The sequence below is a fragment of the Benincasa hispida genome, chromosome 8 (assembly GCF_009727055.1).
Source record: "Benincasa hispida cultivar B227 chromosome 8, ASM972705v1, whole genome shotgun sequence".
Lineage (NCBI taxonomy): Eukaryota > Viridiplantae > Streptophyta > Magnoliopsida > Cucurbitales > Cucurbitaceae > Benincasa > Benincasa hispida.
This window is the reverse complement of record NC_052356.1, coordinates 63,074,384-63,094,539: the sequence shown is the minus strand read 5'-3', so window position 1 is coordinate 63,094,539 and position 20,156 is coordinate 63,074,384. Positions and strand designations below refer to the sequence as shown.

At 34.4% G+C, this 20,156-nt stretch overlaps 1 protein-coding gene across 1 annotated transcript; it reads right to left on the bottom strand.

Moving 5' to 3' along the window:
* Nucleotides 1-5,899: 5,899 nt before the first annotated feature.
* Nucleotides 5,900-15,231, bottom strand: LOC120083326 (multiple RNA-binding domain-containing protein 1). The gene is made up of 16 exons (XM_039039034.1): nucleotides 15,046-15,231; nucleotides 14,498-14,583; nucleotides 14,277-14,384; nucleotides 14,012-14,126; nucleotides 12,202-12,917; nucleotides 11,931-12,062; nucleotides 11,405-11,494; nucleotides 11,164-11,287; nucleotides 10,272-10,595; nucleotides 9,913-9,977; nucleotides 8,613-8,781; nucleotides 7,571-7,675; nucleotides 7,388-7,489; nucleotides 7,130-7,303; nucleotides 6,422-6,553; nucleotides 5,900-6,293 (listed from the first exon to the last, which is right to left on the bottom strand). Exons 2-16 carry the CDS (start codon nucleotides 14,509-14,511, stop codon nucleotides 6,138-6,140), a joined length of 2,526 nt encoding a protein of 841 aa, XP_038894962.1. The 5' UTR covers nucleotides 14,512-14,583; nucleotides 15,046-15,231; the 3' UTR covers nucleotides 5,900-6,137.
* Nucleotides 15,232-20,156: the final 4,925 nt, after the last annotated feature.

The window sequence follows — 20,156 nt, the reverse complement described above, 5'->3', positions numbered from 1 at the left end:
TGATATTGACCAACTGCACAAAACTCATCCGAAGGGGGACCTCCGAAGGCATCACAAGGGCGTACAGAATGATCTTATGGTGTGAACGAATGACAGAGACCATAGGACATATTGACACACACCCTTCACCCACTTACTATAAACACTCCCTCCGTTCACCTTGATATTGACTCATGCAAACACCATCCGAAGGGGGATGTATCCTGGGCACCACGAGGCGTAAATTTCACGGTGTGAACATACAAGGAGAAACGTGAGTGGAATTATAGACATATCTGTACACCTCTTCCTCCTATTGGGTATTTTATAACCTAGGGTTTAGCTTACTTATAAAAAAAAACACGGCTAAGGATTTTAACTAAGTGACTTTTTGGGCGGTGAACAATGTAGTCTAATAGTACATCGATACAATCAATGTATGCAGAAGAAATAATGGGTTTAAAGTGTGACAAAGCTAGGCGATGTCGAATAAATCCAATCGATTATTATAGATTTCATGTCAATGACAGTGGATTAGATGGTATAGTCATCCTTAACACTCGAAAATGTAGTTATAAGCAATTTCAGTGTTTGGAGATTCCGTGTTCGCATGTTATTGCTACAGCTAGAGAGTGCAATATTAATCCGTTTACTCTATGTAGCAGATTGTATAGTGTTGATTCCCTAGTACTAGCATATGCGGAATCAATAAATCCACTTGATCATGTATCCGAATGGAAAAAGCCACCAAGGTATGCCGAGGTGAAAATACTCCTACCAAAAAGAGTGGTACAGGTTGGCAGACGAAGGATAAACATGATACCGTCTGCTGGAGAACATGTCACATTAAAGAACTATGGACGGTGTGGCCAATCGAGACATAATAGACACAAGCGCAACGAACCATTTGACACGTCCAAACTCAACAACGAGCAAGGACGGCATAGGGGACCCAGCAAACGTCCAATATAGATTGTTCATTGTTCATTCTATCTTATATAAATTGTTTATATGGGACCCTCCAAACTCTGTATTATATAGATTGTTCATTCGGTAATGTAGAGATGTTCTGATAAATACTCGATACACAATACTCATTGCTCGATACTCGTTAGATATAATCGTTATACGATACTCGACAACACTCGATAAACATTAACTATATAGATGGTTGATTTACAAATACTATATACTCGGTGCATGTTACACTATACTCGACAATACTCGATAAACATTAACTATATAGATGGTTGATTGATTTACATATACTATATACTCGGTGCATGTTACACGATACTCGACAATACTCGATAAACATTAGCTATATAGATGGTTGATTTACATGTATTATATACTCGGTGCATGTTACACAATACTCGATAAACATTGACTATATAGATTGTTAATTTACATGTACTATATACTTGATGCATGTTACACGATACTCGAGAATACTAATACTATCTCAGATTTACAAATAATGTCAAAATTTACATAGATGGTATAGATTTACAAATAGTGTCAAAATTTACATGGAAAGTCCTAATAAAAAAATTGATCTGCCTACAACTCAGCATCATACTATATACAATTCAGATTTGGTTTGATTTACAAATAATGTCAAAATATTGTGTCAAATTTACAAATAATGTCAAAATTCACATAGATTGTATAAATTTACATAGAAAAATTGATCTGCCCTAAGAAAAAAAAAATTGATCTGCCCATAACTCGACACCATACTGCAACCTAAAATTATGCATTTTAGCCTATCGTAAGCTCTCCATACTCGACCCGGTCACCAAGTACTCAAAGTACTTGAGATTGAAAATCTCACAGCCCAGTGTATTCCCTTGTAGTGCACCTATATTGATACGACTCAGCTTCCAAGGACTGGGTGCAAGATGGGGCTTTGCTTCATATAGGCTGCAGAATTGTGCCAGTGAAGGGAGAGTAAAGCATAGGGGCACCAGGAATTTTAGCAGATCCTTCGATGTGATGTACTTGGGCAGTGAGTCATACAAAAGGATGCATCTGATGTTCATGTCCACGACCAACATAAACCAATGCTGCTTGTAGTTGACCGGGCTATAGTTGTAATCGACATCTGCCCATCCAGATTGATGTTCAGGTACCAGTTCGAGCATGTAATCGAAATATGTATGCTCTTTCTCCCATACTTTAGCAGCTTTTTCCATCGTTTTCCCACATATGGCCTCGAACAAGCTATCTGGACCTTGAAGGTTCAAGTGACTCTACAAAATAGATAACAACAGGTTCAAGTATATATCAATAATGCAAAATTGTACACTAAAATTTAAACCCTCTATAATACATATCAATATGCAATGTGACAATGTCGTGAACCGATGAGCACATATCTCCGGCCGACTAATAAACTTCCGTCGGAGAAACATGAATAAAGATTCGAGAACCTATAGTTTGCAAGTTAAGTTAAAGAATGGGAATAGTAATTAACAAGCATATAAATGAAATAAGGGATGTTATTTCGTCATTCTCAACCTAATTACTATCATGTGTTAGCTCCCGGAATAACTCTTTTATCGTATAATTCGTCATGAATAGGATTTCATTCCCCAGCTAGTGAGGACCCATGTCCACTTTGTTTAACTAGACCATGAACTCATTCATCAAGTCCTCTGGAATAGCGTGTGTCAGGTCGTAGGGGACAATGTCAATCGAACATTCACTGAGCTGAATGTATTTCTGATTTTTTTTCCAGTTGCCCTTACCTTGTCAACTGGAGGGGTGTACGGTTGTGTTGGCTTCCTCTTCCTACTTGTCTGTCTATGTTCCCCCTCACAATTCACAAGCTCCATTGAAGGTTGAGGAATGGGGTTCTGGATCTCAGTGGCTAAGGGAGGAATGGGGTCATATGACTCAGTGGAAGGTGGATGAATGGGGTCACTAGTCTCGGTAGTGGGTAAAGGAATGGGGTCCTGGAACTCTGTGGAAGGTGGAGGAATGGGGTCACGGGACTCAGTGGTTGATGGAGGGTTGGGTCACGGGACTCGACTAAATGTGGAGGAATGGATTCAATAGTCTCAATGGACTCCACGCGTAAACCCTATATAATTTACGAAGTATGTTAGGTCAAACACAACATGATATAGATTTATATTAGAATAAGTTTAAGATGATATTATGTACCCGACACAATGATTGCAATAGGCTAGTAATTGTTTGTACATCAGCCTGAAGGACACTCAAGTCATACTTCACATCTTTCAAGTCTAACTGTACATCGTCCAATTTACGCTCCATCATAGCCACTCTCTGATCTATGTCATGGAGCGATGTGCAAATGCCCACACCCTCATGGGCTATGAATGGGCTACATTCAACCGAGGTGACTCTCGCTCCTCAGTTGGGAGCGCATACTCATTAGTAGGGAGCTCATAAGACTCATTATGAAGAGGGTGAATCTCGTGCTCATCGGTAGGGAGCTCGTGACACTGATGCTCATTGAGTTCTGGCTCGTAGGCTCGATGATCGTGACTCTCATAATCATTAGAGTGACTACGAGCATCCTCATCATGGTGTGATCTGTGTGTCTCTGAGGAGGTCGTCTCGACATCAATGCACTCGTATACGGGTTGTTCATCGACCTTAGTGTCCTTATACCACCTCTCCCTATCGAACATGACCAAAGGTGTGGGTGTGATCTTTGTCTATACAAAACAACGAACAATTTGTTAGTTATATATGTCATTCACCTTAAATCCAAGTAAATTGTGATGTAACACACTAACCTCGATGGACTCAGACAGGTCTTGCATTATTGTTTTTGTTGGCGGTGAATATGTACACTCCCACCTCAGGAATCGAGGTACGACATGTCCATTGAGTCAGGTTGTAACTTTTCCGACAACCGTTGAAATGATCTCGTATACCCATACCTATCATAATTCATAAACGATTATAAGACAAGCATAAGTAGTAAGTGACATTGACACTACAATTAGTAGATCTCCTATGGCCAATGAATGAGTATTACCTTAAAAGCATGAGGAAACCCCGGTAGGTTGTACTTGATGATGTAGTTCTTATTGATCTTGGACCTCTTTTTGTAGTTCTCGGACTTACCACTCAATCCTCTTTGTAGTCCAAGTAACGTCCCCTCCCATAACACATTTTCCTAATCCATGGAGTTGAAGTAATCTAAATCCTCCACGTCAATTAATAAGGTCTTATCGACATTGGCCCTCGTCTTCTCCCTTACCATCATAGTCAATTCAGTGTAGTAGACCAATGTCATCTTCACAACATCCATATCATTCTCAAACTTCATCTCCTTATACCTATTACATAGTGATCCAATTCCTTCAGCCCTTCTCACAACTACTGAATTAAGTGACCATCACAATCCCGTCACCAATAGGAAGTCTTCTTTGGTGAATGTTACAACTGTACCATTCAAATAAAATGTCATTGCATCCTTCTTATGGTCTTCAACCTCCCTCAATAAAATGTAATGGATCAATGGATTGTTGAAGATAAAGAACCATAAGACTGAATTACTTGGGATGCCTGTCAAATCCCGAGGTTAAGCGTACTCTGGCAACTTTATGTCCACGTCCACAAATCGTCCAAATATAGTCTTCCTAAAGAGGGCAAGTCAAGTGGGAGTAAGCTTCTTTTTCACTATCTTGTTAGTCATCCCAATGTGAGAGGATAGGTTGGTCATTTGGCCTTGGAAACGATCCTATGGAGGAATCTTGAATTGTCTAGCCATATTGCACAAAATAACAAAAAAAAAAAAAAGATAAATAAGAATTTTGTTCAATACTTGATACACGATGCACATTCCTCGATGCACGATACAAGATACTTGATTTCTCAATACCCTATACATGCTACATGGTATCCCTTACTCGCTACATTACAAGTGACTAGATAGTCGATTTTCGAGCATTCGATTTGATTTTCCACCTTCATGCATTATCCAACTCAAACCCTAAACTCCAGACGGTCCGAAATAACAAAAATATGAAAACTAAAACAAAATAAACTCGAAGTCCAGCTAAACATGCAAGATATGAAAACATAAATGAAAATCGTGTCGGTCGAGTATTGAGTAACCTGCAAGCGCATATCGAGGAACATGATGCGAAGATAGTTGAGTTTTGAGTAAATGATGCCAAAACTCAAAAAGGAGAAGAATGTTACCTGATGATAGTCAAGTTTCTAGTGAATGATGTCAAACTACAAACAAGGAGAAGAATGTTACCTGATGCAGAGATAGTGGAGCTTCAAGTGTAGATGTGTTGTCGTCGAAAGATATACAATCGAATGAACAGAGAGAATAGTCTGAGCTCGTGGGAAGTGGTAAAATAATGAACTTCGAATGTCTATTCAAAATAATCGAGCATCGAGTATAACGTTCATATGATCGAGTATACACGTGTCAATTGCAGCCGTATCAAGTGACAATGAAGCTGGATATCGAATGACCTTCAAACGAGTTATGAATTCAAAATAATCGAGTACAAAGTAATCGAGCATCGAATATGAAGTAGATATGATCGAATATACACGTGTCGATTACAACCATATCGAGTGACTATGAAACTAGATATCGAGTGATCGTGCATCGAGAAACGTGTGACGAACCATTGAAGATTGAGTAAATTCGTATTGGCAGGCGCAAGGGATGCATCGCGGGGACGAATCGATAATATCGCATTCTTATGACGTAAGCATAAAGTCACTTCCCATTACTTTTTCTATGGGCGGCCATTTTACATTTGGAGCTCCCAAACAAGGCCATTTGTACAACAACAATAACAAAAAAACAAAAAAGAACAAAAAACAAAAACAAAAAAACCAATGCAAAATACCTAATCTATTTTGCCCCTCGTTACAATTTTTCAACATTAAAAAGGAACAATGGCGAATGTTATATGAATTAAAGAACATAGATTATGTAATGACCTGAACTTCAACTATACTTTAGCCAAGTATAAAAGAGGAAAATGCTAACTGGTTCCTGTATTCAATAGACAATGCAGCTCCCATGAACCAAAAAGGGGGCCAGAAAACAAGATATGGTACAACAAATAAGCAAAATACAAAACAAAATTGATCATATATTTCTTCTAAACTACCATGAACCTTAAATATGATTAGTAAGTCCTTTACAACTTCATCTCATCTTCATCAAAGTCGGTCATCTGTTTCCTCTTCTTGGACAAGATTGGATTTTGAGACTTATCTTGATCGTTGCTAAACTGAGCAGCCGTTCGGGCCCTTAATTCTTCCAAGCTCTCACCTTCTCTTGCTCTCTCTAAAACCTGGTAGTTGTGGAAGGAAAAAACAAAAAAAAAAAGTCATTGGCTCAGATTTTACACTCTGCTGTAACAAAGCACCAAATGAAGTAATAAGTACGGCTGTTGATTCGTAAGGTGAGTTCAAGACTTACAAGATGCCGACCATACAAATGGGTGTTTGAAAGCGCTTGAAATGCATTTTGTGCCTCCTGCTTTGTGACAAACTCCACAAATGCAAAACCTCTATGTTTTCCAAACTTCATTGGCAGTCTTAAGCTCTTAATCTGAGAAAAGATAAATATTATAAGAGCAAAAGAATCACCAGAGACGTACACAGATGACTCGATATAAAATTTGATCGTTACAAGAAAATCCAAAATCTTTGTTGAGTTTACTGCCCTTAAGTCGCTTTTTAATTCCTAATGAAAATTTTTTAAAAGTGCTTTAAGTTATAGCTAAAAGCACTTGTCACTACTAAAAACTATGCCAAACTCACAAGAGGATAACGGTGCTTTAGATGGAGAATTGTGTTCAGGTCCAAGTGGACGAAGGTACAATATGAAGGTTTGTATGGATCTTGTACTTATAGTGTGTGGTTTTGAAATCATCTCCAAGTGCAATAAAGTAAACAAAATTAGTAAATATTAGATTTCAACTTGAATGATACAAATCCACACATGAAAATAACATAGAGGCAGCGGTAGCTGGTACCATGCTCCCATCTCTATAGGTTAATAGCCTTTGCCTCATATCGATCATAAAAGTTGGCGACATCTCCAGTTAGAATATAACTTCCAAATTCTCTCAAATATTACTTTCAAAGTTAAAAAGCTGAATTATTAACAAAAAGAAGCAATCACCTGTCCGTACGGACTGAACAGTTGCCTTAGATCTTTCCCTGTTGCCTCAAAGGCCACATTTCTCACAAGTAATTTTGTTGAACTCTTTTCTTTATCTACTTTTCTTTGCCCTTGATCATCCTTCTTGACATTGCACGTTTGCAAGATGAGGGCATGGCCATCCAAAACAGTTCCCTGATACAAAGAAAGGAACCAAGAAATCTAATTTATTCCTAAACTGACGAGCAATGTAAAAAATTGCTTTGAAAGCACAATCACCTGCAAATTACTGCAGACACTTGTGGAAGTCTCCACCGAATCAAATTCCAAAAATCCGAAACCCATTGAGACATGCTGTCCCTTTTTTATATGCTTCTTAACCTGCCAATCAAGAAATAAAGCACTAAAAAACAATTGAACTTCTTGAGATCAACAAAATGAACTGTTGAGATCAAGGTATACCTTGGCGCTTAATATTCTTCCCTCTTTCATGTGTTCGCTAAAATGGTTTCTCAAACTTTCATCGGTCGTTTTAAAATTGAGGTTCTTGACAAAAAGAGATCGTGACTGAAGAAAATAGAACAGAAGTAAAACTTAAAAGCAAGTAAATAGACTTAGATAGACAACATAACTAAGCTCCCATGTTCAAAAAATTAAAGAAAATGTTTGGCGCGGCATACAAGACGCAAAAGTAGTTGATGCTTAGATATATATTGTCCCACTGGACAAATATTACTATTACCGAGTACCATCAACATTTATTTCTCTTCATTTTATTTTTTTGTACTTTCTGTTTGTAGTACAAAAAAATAGAGAAAAGGCTCATGAAATAAGCTGAATAATCGCCATACGCATGTTAACCATGAGTATCTTGAGATAAATGTTGTTGTTCCACCTTATGACCAAGGGACAAGAACACAGGCATTTGTCTAAAAGTATCAAATACCTCTCTAAGATAATGAGATTTTTGTGTAAAGCACTCGGATTAGGAAGGTAAATTATACAAGATCCAAAATGATTAAACCAAGATTTTTTACTTATCTATATGATTCTGGCGCTTGCTTATTCCCAAATGAGCAAGAGAGGGCTAAAAAAAACAATTAGAAATTTTCCAAATTTGCAGCTGACAGGAATAGTCAGAAATGGACATCATGTGTACACATGTGAGAGAGATGACCTACACGTTAATGTGTTCTGACAGCATCACGGTGTGTGGACCAGATGTAATGAGGGAGCATACTCTCCAGCATTTAAACTAACTAGATCAACAATGAAGTAAACTATTATTGCCTGAGGCGTCATCCTAGACTATAATTGCCTAAGAGGGGTCATCCACCATGAGTTAACGTTTAACAATGCACATTTTCTTCATTGACAACCAGATAGAGCACAATGTGATCACCAATTGTCCAACGTAAATTACAAAAGGACAACATCATCAACCATCACAATGGATAAAAACAACAAAAAGAAGGGGACAAGAGAGAGGCTCATCAAAACAAACCTCAACCCTATCAGGGTCCAAATCAACATCTGATATTTCTTCCACTGCCTGCTGCAATATCACCCTCCTAGCATCACCTTCAGCAACTTTCTCGTCCTTCACATTGCCAGCCATTGGATTTTGACTAAGAATATTGTCAGGAGCCCATTCCAAATATAGCGGAGCATCCCTAGTGTAATGCCAAAATGAAAGAACCATTACCTTTAAGAAGAAAAAACAACTATTCTTTCCGAGTCAGTTCAACAACATACAGGAGCGGAAATTCAAGCCTTTACCTTTCGATAAATGATATAATAGTTTATACCTAACCAGTCGAGATATGCTTTTGTTTGCAATAATAATAATAATAATAATAAATAAATAATAAAAACCCTCCCCCGCATGCTCACATCAATGATAAGAGATGTAAAACTATAATATCAAATTTGAGAACAATATAACAAAAGACATTATTCTCAAAGTGAGGGCAAAGAATAAAGGTAGCACTTGCATCGTGCATCAAGATTTTATTTGGCGAACACTTAACTCATATAAACTGCACAAGATAGCATTTTAATGTAATATGTTCAGTTTTTAACAAAGTTTTCAAAGCACAAGGAAAGCTCCAAGTCAAGTGCAACAAAACTATTGATCGAAGTGAAACAAGGGTAACTCAAACAAACAAATAATAAGAATATATACGCCAAAGTTCTCTAAAAAACAGCTGTGGATTATTCAAGCATTAAACATCATTGTTGATAAAAGGTAAAACTAAATTTAAAAGACCACAGTATCCGTAATCCATATTAAAATGAAGTCATTACTGCTACCCAAGGGACAGCAAATGAGTAAATATTCACCACCTTCCCCATCCGTGTTACACAACAAAAACTTTCATAAGCTTAACAAATTAAGAAACATCTTTTCTGGAAAGAGCTCAACTCATTGTCAATTATACTGCAATGACTATCTTTCCGTATACTAGAAAAAAGATGTCATAATTCAAATGACTACAATAAGCATTTTCCATAAGGTTCCCAAAAAAAATCTCCAATTTCCAAGGATAGTAAAATTCCCAAAAAAATAAGAATCTATGAAATTTGTCAGATACCATTGTTATTTGTGGTATTAAAGTGTTTTTAGCTTTATATAACATGAAAACAATAAAAAATTAATATCAATCAGCTTCTATCTAGAGAGTGAAGAAAGCATAATATTCTTCAATCGACGAGATCTGCATGCTAAAATGCAATTCCATTAAGCATATGCCATAAAATACAACAGCTGGTCTCCAACATAGAAGAAAAGAGAATGAGCTCACTTGTAACGCTTGTATGCTAAGCCTTTAAAAGCAGCACGGGCCACAGATGGCTCAAGAAAAATAACCTGAATCTCACAGTAAAGCAGTTCAAAGGTTAGAAGATAGAAGATAAAATTAAGTAACGAAATAAATATATCATTAACAGTTGAAAGATTTTATATGCGCCACCAATACTGAAATTTGCTTTAATCAGTCCAGCTAATAAAAGACAGTCATGAATAAATCATAACTGGTGAGTGGTGGGCGTAGATGAAATTATTTATTGTAAGATCAGTCATGCAAGTGTTCAGACAAATCAACAATTTTATGAAACATTAACTTATAAATATTAATATATATACATATAAAGCAACAATTACCAAGGCCAATATCTTTGTTGGCGGAAGAATGATTTTATCCAAACTCCCAAATTTTCCGAACATATTTGCAAGTTCTCCTTCAGAAGAACCATAAGGCAAGTTTTTCACAAGAAGAATATGATTGCTCCTTTTGTGTCCATCAGCTTTTCCAGAAGCAAATTCCTCTAAAGATGCAACATTTACTCCAGCATTTGTGAGAGCCTTCTTCGTCTCTGCAACGACTTGAGTTTCACCCAACGCAACTCGTACAGCAAGGTCATCAGCCTCCCCGTCCAGTAACTCACCCTTACTAACCCCATATTTTCTAGCAATGTTTTCAACGACCTACAGATAAAAGAAGACATCAAGAAGCTTGCCACAAGCTCACAACAGAAATTTATTGTTTATAAATACGAAGGTGGTAGAAAGCATTATATTCCATATTATGTTATCAAACTTCAAATGTATTGAGAAATGTTTGTTAAATAAAAATCACTTTTTCATTAAGTATCGTTGAAAAAAATGTTAATTTAAAGTGTGTTTCATATAGCTTTTTGAGTGATTTTATATGGTAAAAAAAAAGTATTTTAAAATTTTAATAAATAAAAGCCTTTAAAAAGTGGGATACATTTTTGTTAAAAGGAAAAAAAAAACACCTATGTTTGAAGAAATACTTGAGAGATTGATTATCTAAAATGACTTAAAAGTGGTGCTTATACTAAATGGAATGTCAAAAATGCCCTGAATCTTCTTTCTGCAATTCTTAGAAAATGTCTCCTACTCTAAATTCACTCATGCAATGGTTTTGGTCCATACAGCAAACGACTAGTCAACTTATGTATTTTGTACTTTTTCTTTTAAGAAAATAAAGATCTAAGCAAGTGGAAAGAAGACACAGCTTAGGGTGTCATACCGTATCAGGGCGCATGAATAAACTATTCCATGCTCTTGTATTGCCACTAGCTTCAGATGATTTTCTCTCTTCCTCTCTCTTTTGCTTGAAGGATTTTGACCTTTGTCCCTCTAAAATATTTGCCCTAATGAGTGAGCGACATTCTCCATTAAACATATTTGATTAAACAGAGGGGAAATGAAAATAGCAATAGAATTCAAATTTGTGCAATCCATGCACAGAGTACACTAATGGAACTTACTCTGGTTTCTCGACTGTTTTCCTTAGTTGAGCAGGCATGACATGCAATAATCTCCCTTGGAATATTGAATTGTCCAATTCTTCAAGTGCCCTTCAGTTAAAATATAATTGAAATTTTTTCTTAATAGGTCCAATTGTTTCAAGAATGTACAAGTGACAAGCAGATAGCCAAGCATACTCCTGTTCTCTTATTTGAATTTAAAATCTGAAGTTCAAAAGAGAGCGAGAAAGAAGAGGAAAATCACTACAAAATATTCATATTTTCAATTTTCAGTTTTTCTCAAAGATATTCAAATTAGACCAGTCCCATTCAAAATATTCATATTTTCAATTTTCAATTTTTCTCAAAGATCTTCAAATTAGACCCAGTCCAATGAAGCGGCACTTAAAAATTTTAACGAGGTTGAGATCAACTATACATCCCCGAATTGGCCATTAAATCCCCAAGAAATACAATATGTCAAGACAAATAAAGACAAGTAGGAACAATGAATCTAATAAACCATTTTCATTCACTAAACAAATACCTTTTTGCAGATTCTGGAAGAGTGTAAAGGATATAAGCAATGCCTTTAGAACGTCTTGTATCTTTATCAACTACAAGATGCACCTCTGAGATTGTGCCATATTTTTGGAAGTGCTCTTCTAACTCTTCTTCGCTGATGATGAAAGTTCAAAAAATATCAATTAAAAAAAATTAATTACAGTAAATTTGCATGAATATAATATAAATTGATTAAAAAAAACAAAAAAACAAAGAATTGGCACAGTTGAAAGATTGCAGAAAGGATTTGTTACGTTGCTGCATATGGAAGATTACGAACAAAGAGTCGACCACTCTCCAGCATTTCATCCTTCTTATCTTCCAGAGTTGATGAGGACTTCTCCATGTGAAGTACATCTGCGACTTCATCCCAATGATTGGAATGGTCCTCTTCTTTGGCCTTTGATTCTAGAGGTGACTTGGAATTCACCATCTGAACATTCTTTTTCTCCAATTTTTTCTTTATAGATTCATCCTCATTTTGAGCATCCTCATCATTATTATCATTGTCACTAGTCTCTGAATCTGACCAATTTTTCGTCGCCCTGCTTTCAAAATGTACCATATCTGAAATTTTATCATCATGAGCAGAGTTTTTAAGCAATGAAGTTTGCTTTTCCTCAGCTTTATCTCCATCAACATTCACCAACTCCAGTCTTTCTCTGTCAATCTTTTTCATTTGACTTGGTTTCTCCTTTCCTTTTCCATTTTGATCAGCTTCTGGAGCCATCAAAATGTCATTTGCCCACAATTTTGAATTAATCCGAGGCTGTGTCACGTGAAGAAACTCTTGGATTTTAGGATCATCATCTTGAATACTCAATTTAAGGTTGTCTCCCTCTTCTTTAGACCCCAAAGAGCTTAAACTTTTGTCATCTTCTACTTTCATTTCATCTTTAGTGCCCTTTTTTGCTTTAGAATGTTTACTCCAAGGTCGGGGAATTTTTGGATCCCCAACTTTCCATGCACTCTAGGGGGGAAAAAAGCAGGATTTAGTAATAATCACAGTCCGAGGGTTTTAGGAAACATTTCTTCACTACGTATGCACTCTAATTAATTATGTTTACACAAGCAAAACAACTCAACTTAATAAAAGACTATGATTCCGACTAAAGATCTCATATACAGAATGCATAATCAACGAACTTCACAAAATGACCAGGCATTGGCATTGCAACACAAATTGGTCCGAAACCCACCTTGATAATCACTTCACTTTCTTTCCTTTTTTCTAATTGAAACCAAAATATACACCACTGAAAGCTCAAATACAAAAGAGGAAGATAAGCCACCTCCCAAGCCATCACAGAGCTTCAATGGCAACCAATTATCAAAAAGAAAAAAAAAAGAGGAAGAAGAAGGCAAATTACAAAAACAAAACAAAAAATGAAAAAGTACATCAACTAGTAGCTAGGTAGATGAATACGGTCCCAAAAATCCATGAAAACTAAATTTCTTCTCTTCAAAGATCCTTCTATTCCTCTCCATCCAACAAATAGCAGTTTTACCACATGTAATCAAAATAACTAAAGGGAAATAGTCTTCTCCTTAAACAAATGCCACACAAAAGCTAAATGACACTTTATTTGCAAAAATTGTAGAAAGTATTGTACTGAGGTTTGGACATTCTCAAGGAATCAAAGAGCGTTAGGATTCAGGGGGCAACTAAAAACTGATACACTAAACCAACGGAACCATCAACAAACCTAAGGTGTTGGAGATGCTTCTAAACTCCCACAATCCTGAAACCCTCTAGTTTTCTACTGACTCTTAAATTCTGTTAGAGAATATCTTCATTATAACTCAATTAAAACTCCAATACTTTTCCACATTTTCATTTGAGCACTTGAAGCTAGTGAATGAACAAATAGCCCGTAGCATATATAATAATGTTCTCAAGAAGAATAGCAAGAAATAATGAAAAAAATAAGCAGCATATAATTACATCCTTTAAGTTCACAAGCAGAAAATTTTCCCAAAGCAAATGCAAAAATATGAAACATCACCAAGAATCCAAAATACCAAGGGGGAAAAACTGATACAGGGGAAGAGAATATAACAGACCTCACAAGCGATCCTGTGAGTATTGATAAAAGATTTGTTGAAGTATCGTATCGCTTCTTGAGCTTCATGTTCCGTGCGAAACCCAATGAAAGCAAATTGTCGGCTCTTCCCATCCCTTCAAAAATAAAAAATTAAGAATAAAATAGCATACCAGAATCAAAGTCTACGAAGCAAAGTCATTATGAATGATATCTTGTAAGGATAAAAATGACACAACCAAAGGCAAAAACATTCAAACGAATCGAGATTCGGGTATGAATAATACTTGGTCCGCATAAGCTTAACATCTGTAATCTCTCCTTTTTCAGAGAACAAGGTACGAAGGCGATTGTCATCTATGTACTTAGGTAAATTCTTCACACATATCCTCGACCTGCGTTAGGCAGAAAATTCTAAATCAAAAGTTCTTTTTTCTTCTACTTCAATTGTAATGTTTTGCAATGAACATATGAGAAATTGCACAAGCGAAGAAAAGAGTGAGCTCACGTGGAATCCGTCATGGTAAGTTTGAGGCAACCAAATCAATGAGGCTTATGAATATTCAAGTGAAACTTACAGGTTCTAAATGCAACCTGGACAAAATCATAAATAAAATGCGTAAGTCCCTCACTGCCACTCAGAAACCTAGAAGGTAAAGAACCACACAGAACATAACATAACCCAGACGTACCATCCTTGCTGTTAACAAGAAGATATTAGACATCCAACACAAATATTTCATCCTAAAGGTCTGAAATACATCTAGTTTATCCTGAACATTGGCTATAATTTCTTAAATCAAGTTCCAAAAAGAATAAGAAAGAAAAGCCTACGTAAATCAAGTAAATGAAATACAAAGCATATTGAGGGCTCTTATTTCCGGTCAATTTAAATATCATTGGTTATTGTATTGATTAATCCAAGAGAATTTCAAATTGGCGATACACCCACGTCCCAATTCGCCGCAAGACTCTTTTTTTCTTTTGTATTTTCTTTTCTTCGTTGATATCCGGCTATTGTAAGACGAAAGACAGAGATAGAGATTAGGAGAATACCAGTAACAACAAGATAGTGGAAATCGGTGCAAAACCGCTAGGAGGGTGTCTGCTGCGGCGGCGAAAGACGACGGCAGGGCAGCACTGAACGGAAGAGAGGCGGCGGCGATACTAAAAAGCTGAACCGGGATGAGCACACATCTTGAAGAAGTAAAATAGGGTGGCGCGAAGCACGTGAGAGTTAAAGGAAGATGAAAAATTTAGGTACGATTGTAGAAATGAGTTATTATTATAATTGGATCGTAATCGTTTGTATTTGGGATTTTAAATTATTATATTATATATTTGAAGTCTAATAACTTAGATTTTAAAATAGTATTAACGGTAGGTAGTTAAAATAATATATGTGATTATTATAGTTTTAGCATAATTTTTATTTCTTTTAATTTATTTTATTTTAGAAGGGCTATGTTGGTAGAAATTTTGAAAACGGCAAATTCTTTTAAGGTTTTTTTTTTCTTTCCAGAAAAAAGATTTTTTAAGCAAATTCTAATTGGATTCGTATTTTAACATGTAACATAATTATTAATCATAAAATTAGTTGTAACTTTCCAATATAAACTATTTTAAATTTATTTAGAAACTATTATAAATATTATAAAAATAAATAGAAAGCATAGTGTCCTAAAAATCATGTGTCAATATTCATATTGTCCATGTGTCTTTAGTTATTCATGTTTGGTGCTTAGGTAAGACCACATTCATTTTATCCATAAATAGTGGCATTTAGTAGATCTTAAAGTCATACACATTGGTGGGTTAATCCACTACAAAATTCCACTTAAATTTCTATATTGCCCAATTTTTATAATTTTAGTTATTTTATAATTTTAGTTTATTATTATATCATATTGTATTTATTTATTTATTATATTTAAACATATATTATTATATTATATTTTCTCCATATCCATTGTGCTCCTCAATTTCACAACACGTTATCAGCATGAGCTTCTATTGCTTCCATCGTAGATTCTAAAAGTAGGTCGATTTTCTTCCTCTTTATTGTAATTAATAAATTAAATATTATTTTGCATATTTAGTACATATTAAAATTCTAATATAAATACCATATTTTGTGATAGTTATGTGATAACAAACCTTACAAAATTAGAATTCACAACCCTTGACATTAATGGCAATAATTATTTGTCATGAGTGTTCAATACCGAAATTTACCTAGATACTATGAATTTGGGAAAAACAATTAAATAAGGAAATACGATATCCAATCCGGACAAAACAAAAACTATAATTTTTCTTCGTCATCATCTCCACGAGGGATTAAAAATAGAGTATCTTACAATAAAAGATCACCGTATCTTGTGAAATTTTTTTAAAGAAATGTATGATCATCAAAAAATAGTTATTCTTTCTAAAACTCGTTACAAGTGGATGCATTTAAAGCAATAAGATTTTAAATCAGTAAGTGATTACAAATTCCGCATTATTTAAAATTAGTTCAAAATTGTTGTTATGCGGAGAGAAAATTATTGATGCTGATATGTTAAAGAAGACATTTTCTACATTTCATGTCTTAAATATGCTTCTGCAACAGCAATATCGAGAGAAATGTTTTAAACAATATTATGAATTAATTTCACGTCTTCTCATAACCGAACAAAATAACAAGTTATTGATGAAAAAACTACGAATCTCGACCATATGAAACAACACCATTCCTTGAAGTGAATGTTGTGAATGTTAATAATCGTGGTCGAGGTCATGATCGTGGCAGAGGAAGAAATAATAATTATTTTCGTGGTGATTGTTCTAATCATTCAAATTTTCAAAAGAACCACACAAAATGATGACCACAAAGGAAAAACTCAACAAGATAAAAGTTCAAAAAGTGTTGAAAATGAATGTTTCTAATGTAGAATAACTGGACATTGGTCATATACCTATCATAAGTCAAAACACTTAGTTGGCCCTATCAAATCTCCTTGAAGGAAAAAGAGAAAAATGTGGAAGCAAATTTTGCATACCATGATAATGACATATTTGACTCATCCCATATGACAAATTTGGATGTGGTGGATTTCTTTGAATCTCCCAAAGAGAAGATTGACACAGTTGATGGACCTTTAAGTATTTCTTTTGACTTTGAGAATATCTATACTTAATGTTGTTATTTTCTTTTATTTGTCTTCATGTTTTTATTAGTAACTTTTTTATTTTTAAGTGTTGTTTTTCTTATTGTAATTATTTTCTTTTAATGAAGAAACATAGATCATTTTCATACATTGGATGATTAAAAAATGAACAAAAATTATCTATGTCTAGCAGACAGTGCAACTATATACAGAATACTAATAAATAAAAAATACTTTTCCAAATTGACAATGTTGAAAGCAAAAGTAAATACAATATCAGGTTCTGCAAACTTGATCGAAGGTTTTGAAAAAGCAAATATTATTTTGTCTAAAGGAACAAAAATTACAATTGGCAATACATTGTTCTCTAGTCAATAAAAAAGAAATCTTCTAAGTTTTAAAGATATATGTTGCAGTGGTTATCATATTGAGACTAGTAGTAAGAATAATAGGAAATATCTATATATTATCTCCACTATCTCAAATGAAAAATGTATATTGAAAAAGTTGTCTGCTTTTATCTTTTAGATTGTATTATACTCATATATGAGTAATTGAAACATGTGCAATAATGAACCTGAAGTTCACGAATACATATATATTGCTATTTGGCATGATAGATTGGGTCATCCAGGGTCTATAATGATGAGAAGAATTATTGAGAATTCAAGTGGACTCCAATTGAAGAGCTAGAAGATTCTTCAATCTATGAATTATCATGTGATGCTTGCTCTTAAAGCAAATTAATAATTAGACCATCACTAGCTAAAGTGGAAACTGAATCACCTATATTTTTAAAACGAATTCATGGTGATATATGTGAACCTATTAACCCACCAAGTAGACCATTTAGATATTTTATGGTATTAATAGATGCATACAGTAGATGGTCACACGTGTGTTTATTATTAAGTCGAAATATTGCATTTGCAAGATTACTTGCTCAAATAATTAAGTTAAAAGCACAATTTCCCGATTATACAGTTAAGATCATTCATCTTGATAATGTTGGTGAATCTACATCCCAAACTTTTGATAATTATTGTATGTCAATTGGGATAGCTCATGTTCATACACAAAATGGTTTAGCATAATCATTTATAAACGTTTGCAATTAATTACAAGACCATTACTTATGAGAGCTAACCTTCATTCATCTGTATGGGGACATGCTATTTTGTATGTCGCATTACTTGTACGTATTAGGCCAGTAGCTTATCATAAATAATCACCATTACAATTAGCTTATGGCCATGAGTCAAATATTTCCCACCTGAGAATTTTTTTATGTTGCTCCACCACAATACACTAAGATGGGTCCTCAAAAGAGGTTAGGAAAGTATGTTGTATATGATTCTTTATCAATTATTAAATATTTTGAACTTTTGACGGGTGATATATTTACTGCACGATTTGTCGATTGTCATTCTAACGAGACAAATTTTCCAACATTAGGGGAGGAATTAATAAGTTGGAAAAACAATTACATGGAATGCATCGTTATTGTCTCATTTAGATCCCCATACATATCAATGTGAACTTGAAGTTCAGAAAACAATTCATTTGCAAAATATAACAAATCAATTACCAGATACATTTATAGATGCAAAGAAAGTAACTAAGTCACATATACCAGCGTAAATGATCTATCAAAATTTGATATCCTAACACAACAAGTTATCACTAACGAATCTATAACATATTAGAAGCGTGGTAGACTAGTGGATTCCAAAGATAAAAATCCTCGAAAGGAAAAATAATTAATAGTAAAAAAGACTTGGTTGAGGATGTAAATATCCATGAAGAAATCCTCAACATGACTGTGGGGAAGGTGAAATACCTAAAGATAATAATGAGATTTCAATAAACTATACCATGAGAGGAAGAATATGAAATCGAATTAATGTAGTTATTGACAATATCTTTGCATATAATGTTGCTCTTGATATTATATATAAAAATGAGGATCCTGAACCAAAATCTGTTGAAAAATGTGGACATAGAAAAGAATGACTTCAGTGGAAATAAGTAATCGAGGCAAAAATAAACTCACTTTCGAAATGGCAGGTTTTTAGACCAGTAGTCCTGTGGGATACAAATGGGTATTTGTGTGAAAAAAAAATGAAAATAATGAGGTCACATGATACAAAGCAAGACTAGTTGCACAAGGTTTTTCACAAGAACCTAGTATTGATTATGAGGAGACATATTCTTCAATGGATACAATTACACTAAGATATTTAATTAGTCTGACTGTGTGTGAAAGTTTGGATACGAATCTTATGGATGTAGTCATAACATATTTATACGGATCTCTTGATAATGATATTTATATGAGAATCTCAGAAGGATTTAAGTTACCTAAAACATATACATCAAATTCCTAGGAGTTGTATTCAATAAAGTTACAGATATCACTATATGGATTAAAACAATTAGGACGGTTGTGGTACAATCGTCTGAGTGGATATTTATTGAAATAATGATATCAAAATAATCTAATATGTCTGTGTGTTTTTATACAAAAAAAAAACCACATTCAGGATTTGTTAATATAACTGTATATATTGATGACTTATATAATTAGAACTCCTAAAGAGCTTTCAAAGACATTAGAATATCTTGGGAAAGAATTTGAGATGAAAGATCTCGGAAAAATAAATTTTTTCCTTGATTGCAAATTGAACATTTAGCAGATGAAATATTTATTCATCAGTCAACTTATACAGGAAAAAATTTGAAAAAATTTTATATGGACAAAGCACATCCATTAAATATTCAAATGGAAGTCCATTAATTGGATATAAAGAAAGATATATTTAGACCTCGAGACGATAATGAAGAACTTCTTGGTTTTGAAGTGTCATATCTTAGTGCAATTGGTGCATTTATGTATCTTGCTAATAATACAAGACCAAATATTGCATTTTCACTAAATTTATTAGCTAGATATAATTCTTCTCCTACAAAAAGATATTGGAACAAAATTAAACATATACTTTATTATCTCCGAAG

Bases quoted from the DNA above. Each gene is read 5' to 3' on its own strand.
- LOC120083326 (XM_039039034.1), bottom strand. The intron at 12,063-12,201 runs GTAACAAATCCT...TTTCATCATCAG, and splicing joins AATCTTCCATATGCAGCAAC to CGAAGAAGAGTTAGAAGAGC. The intron at 7,304-7,387 runs GTGATTGTGCTT...TCTTTGTATCAG, and splicing joins GTGTCTGCAGTAATTTGCAG to GGAACTGTTTTGGATGGCCA.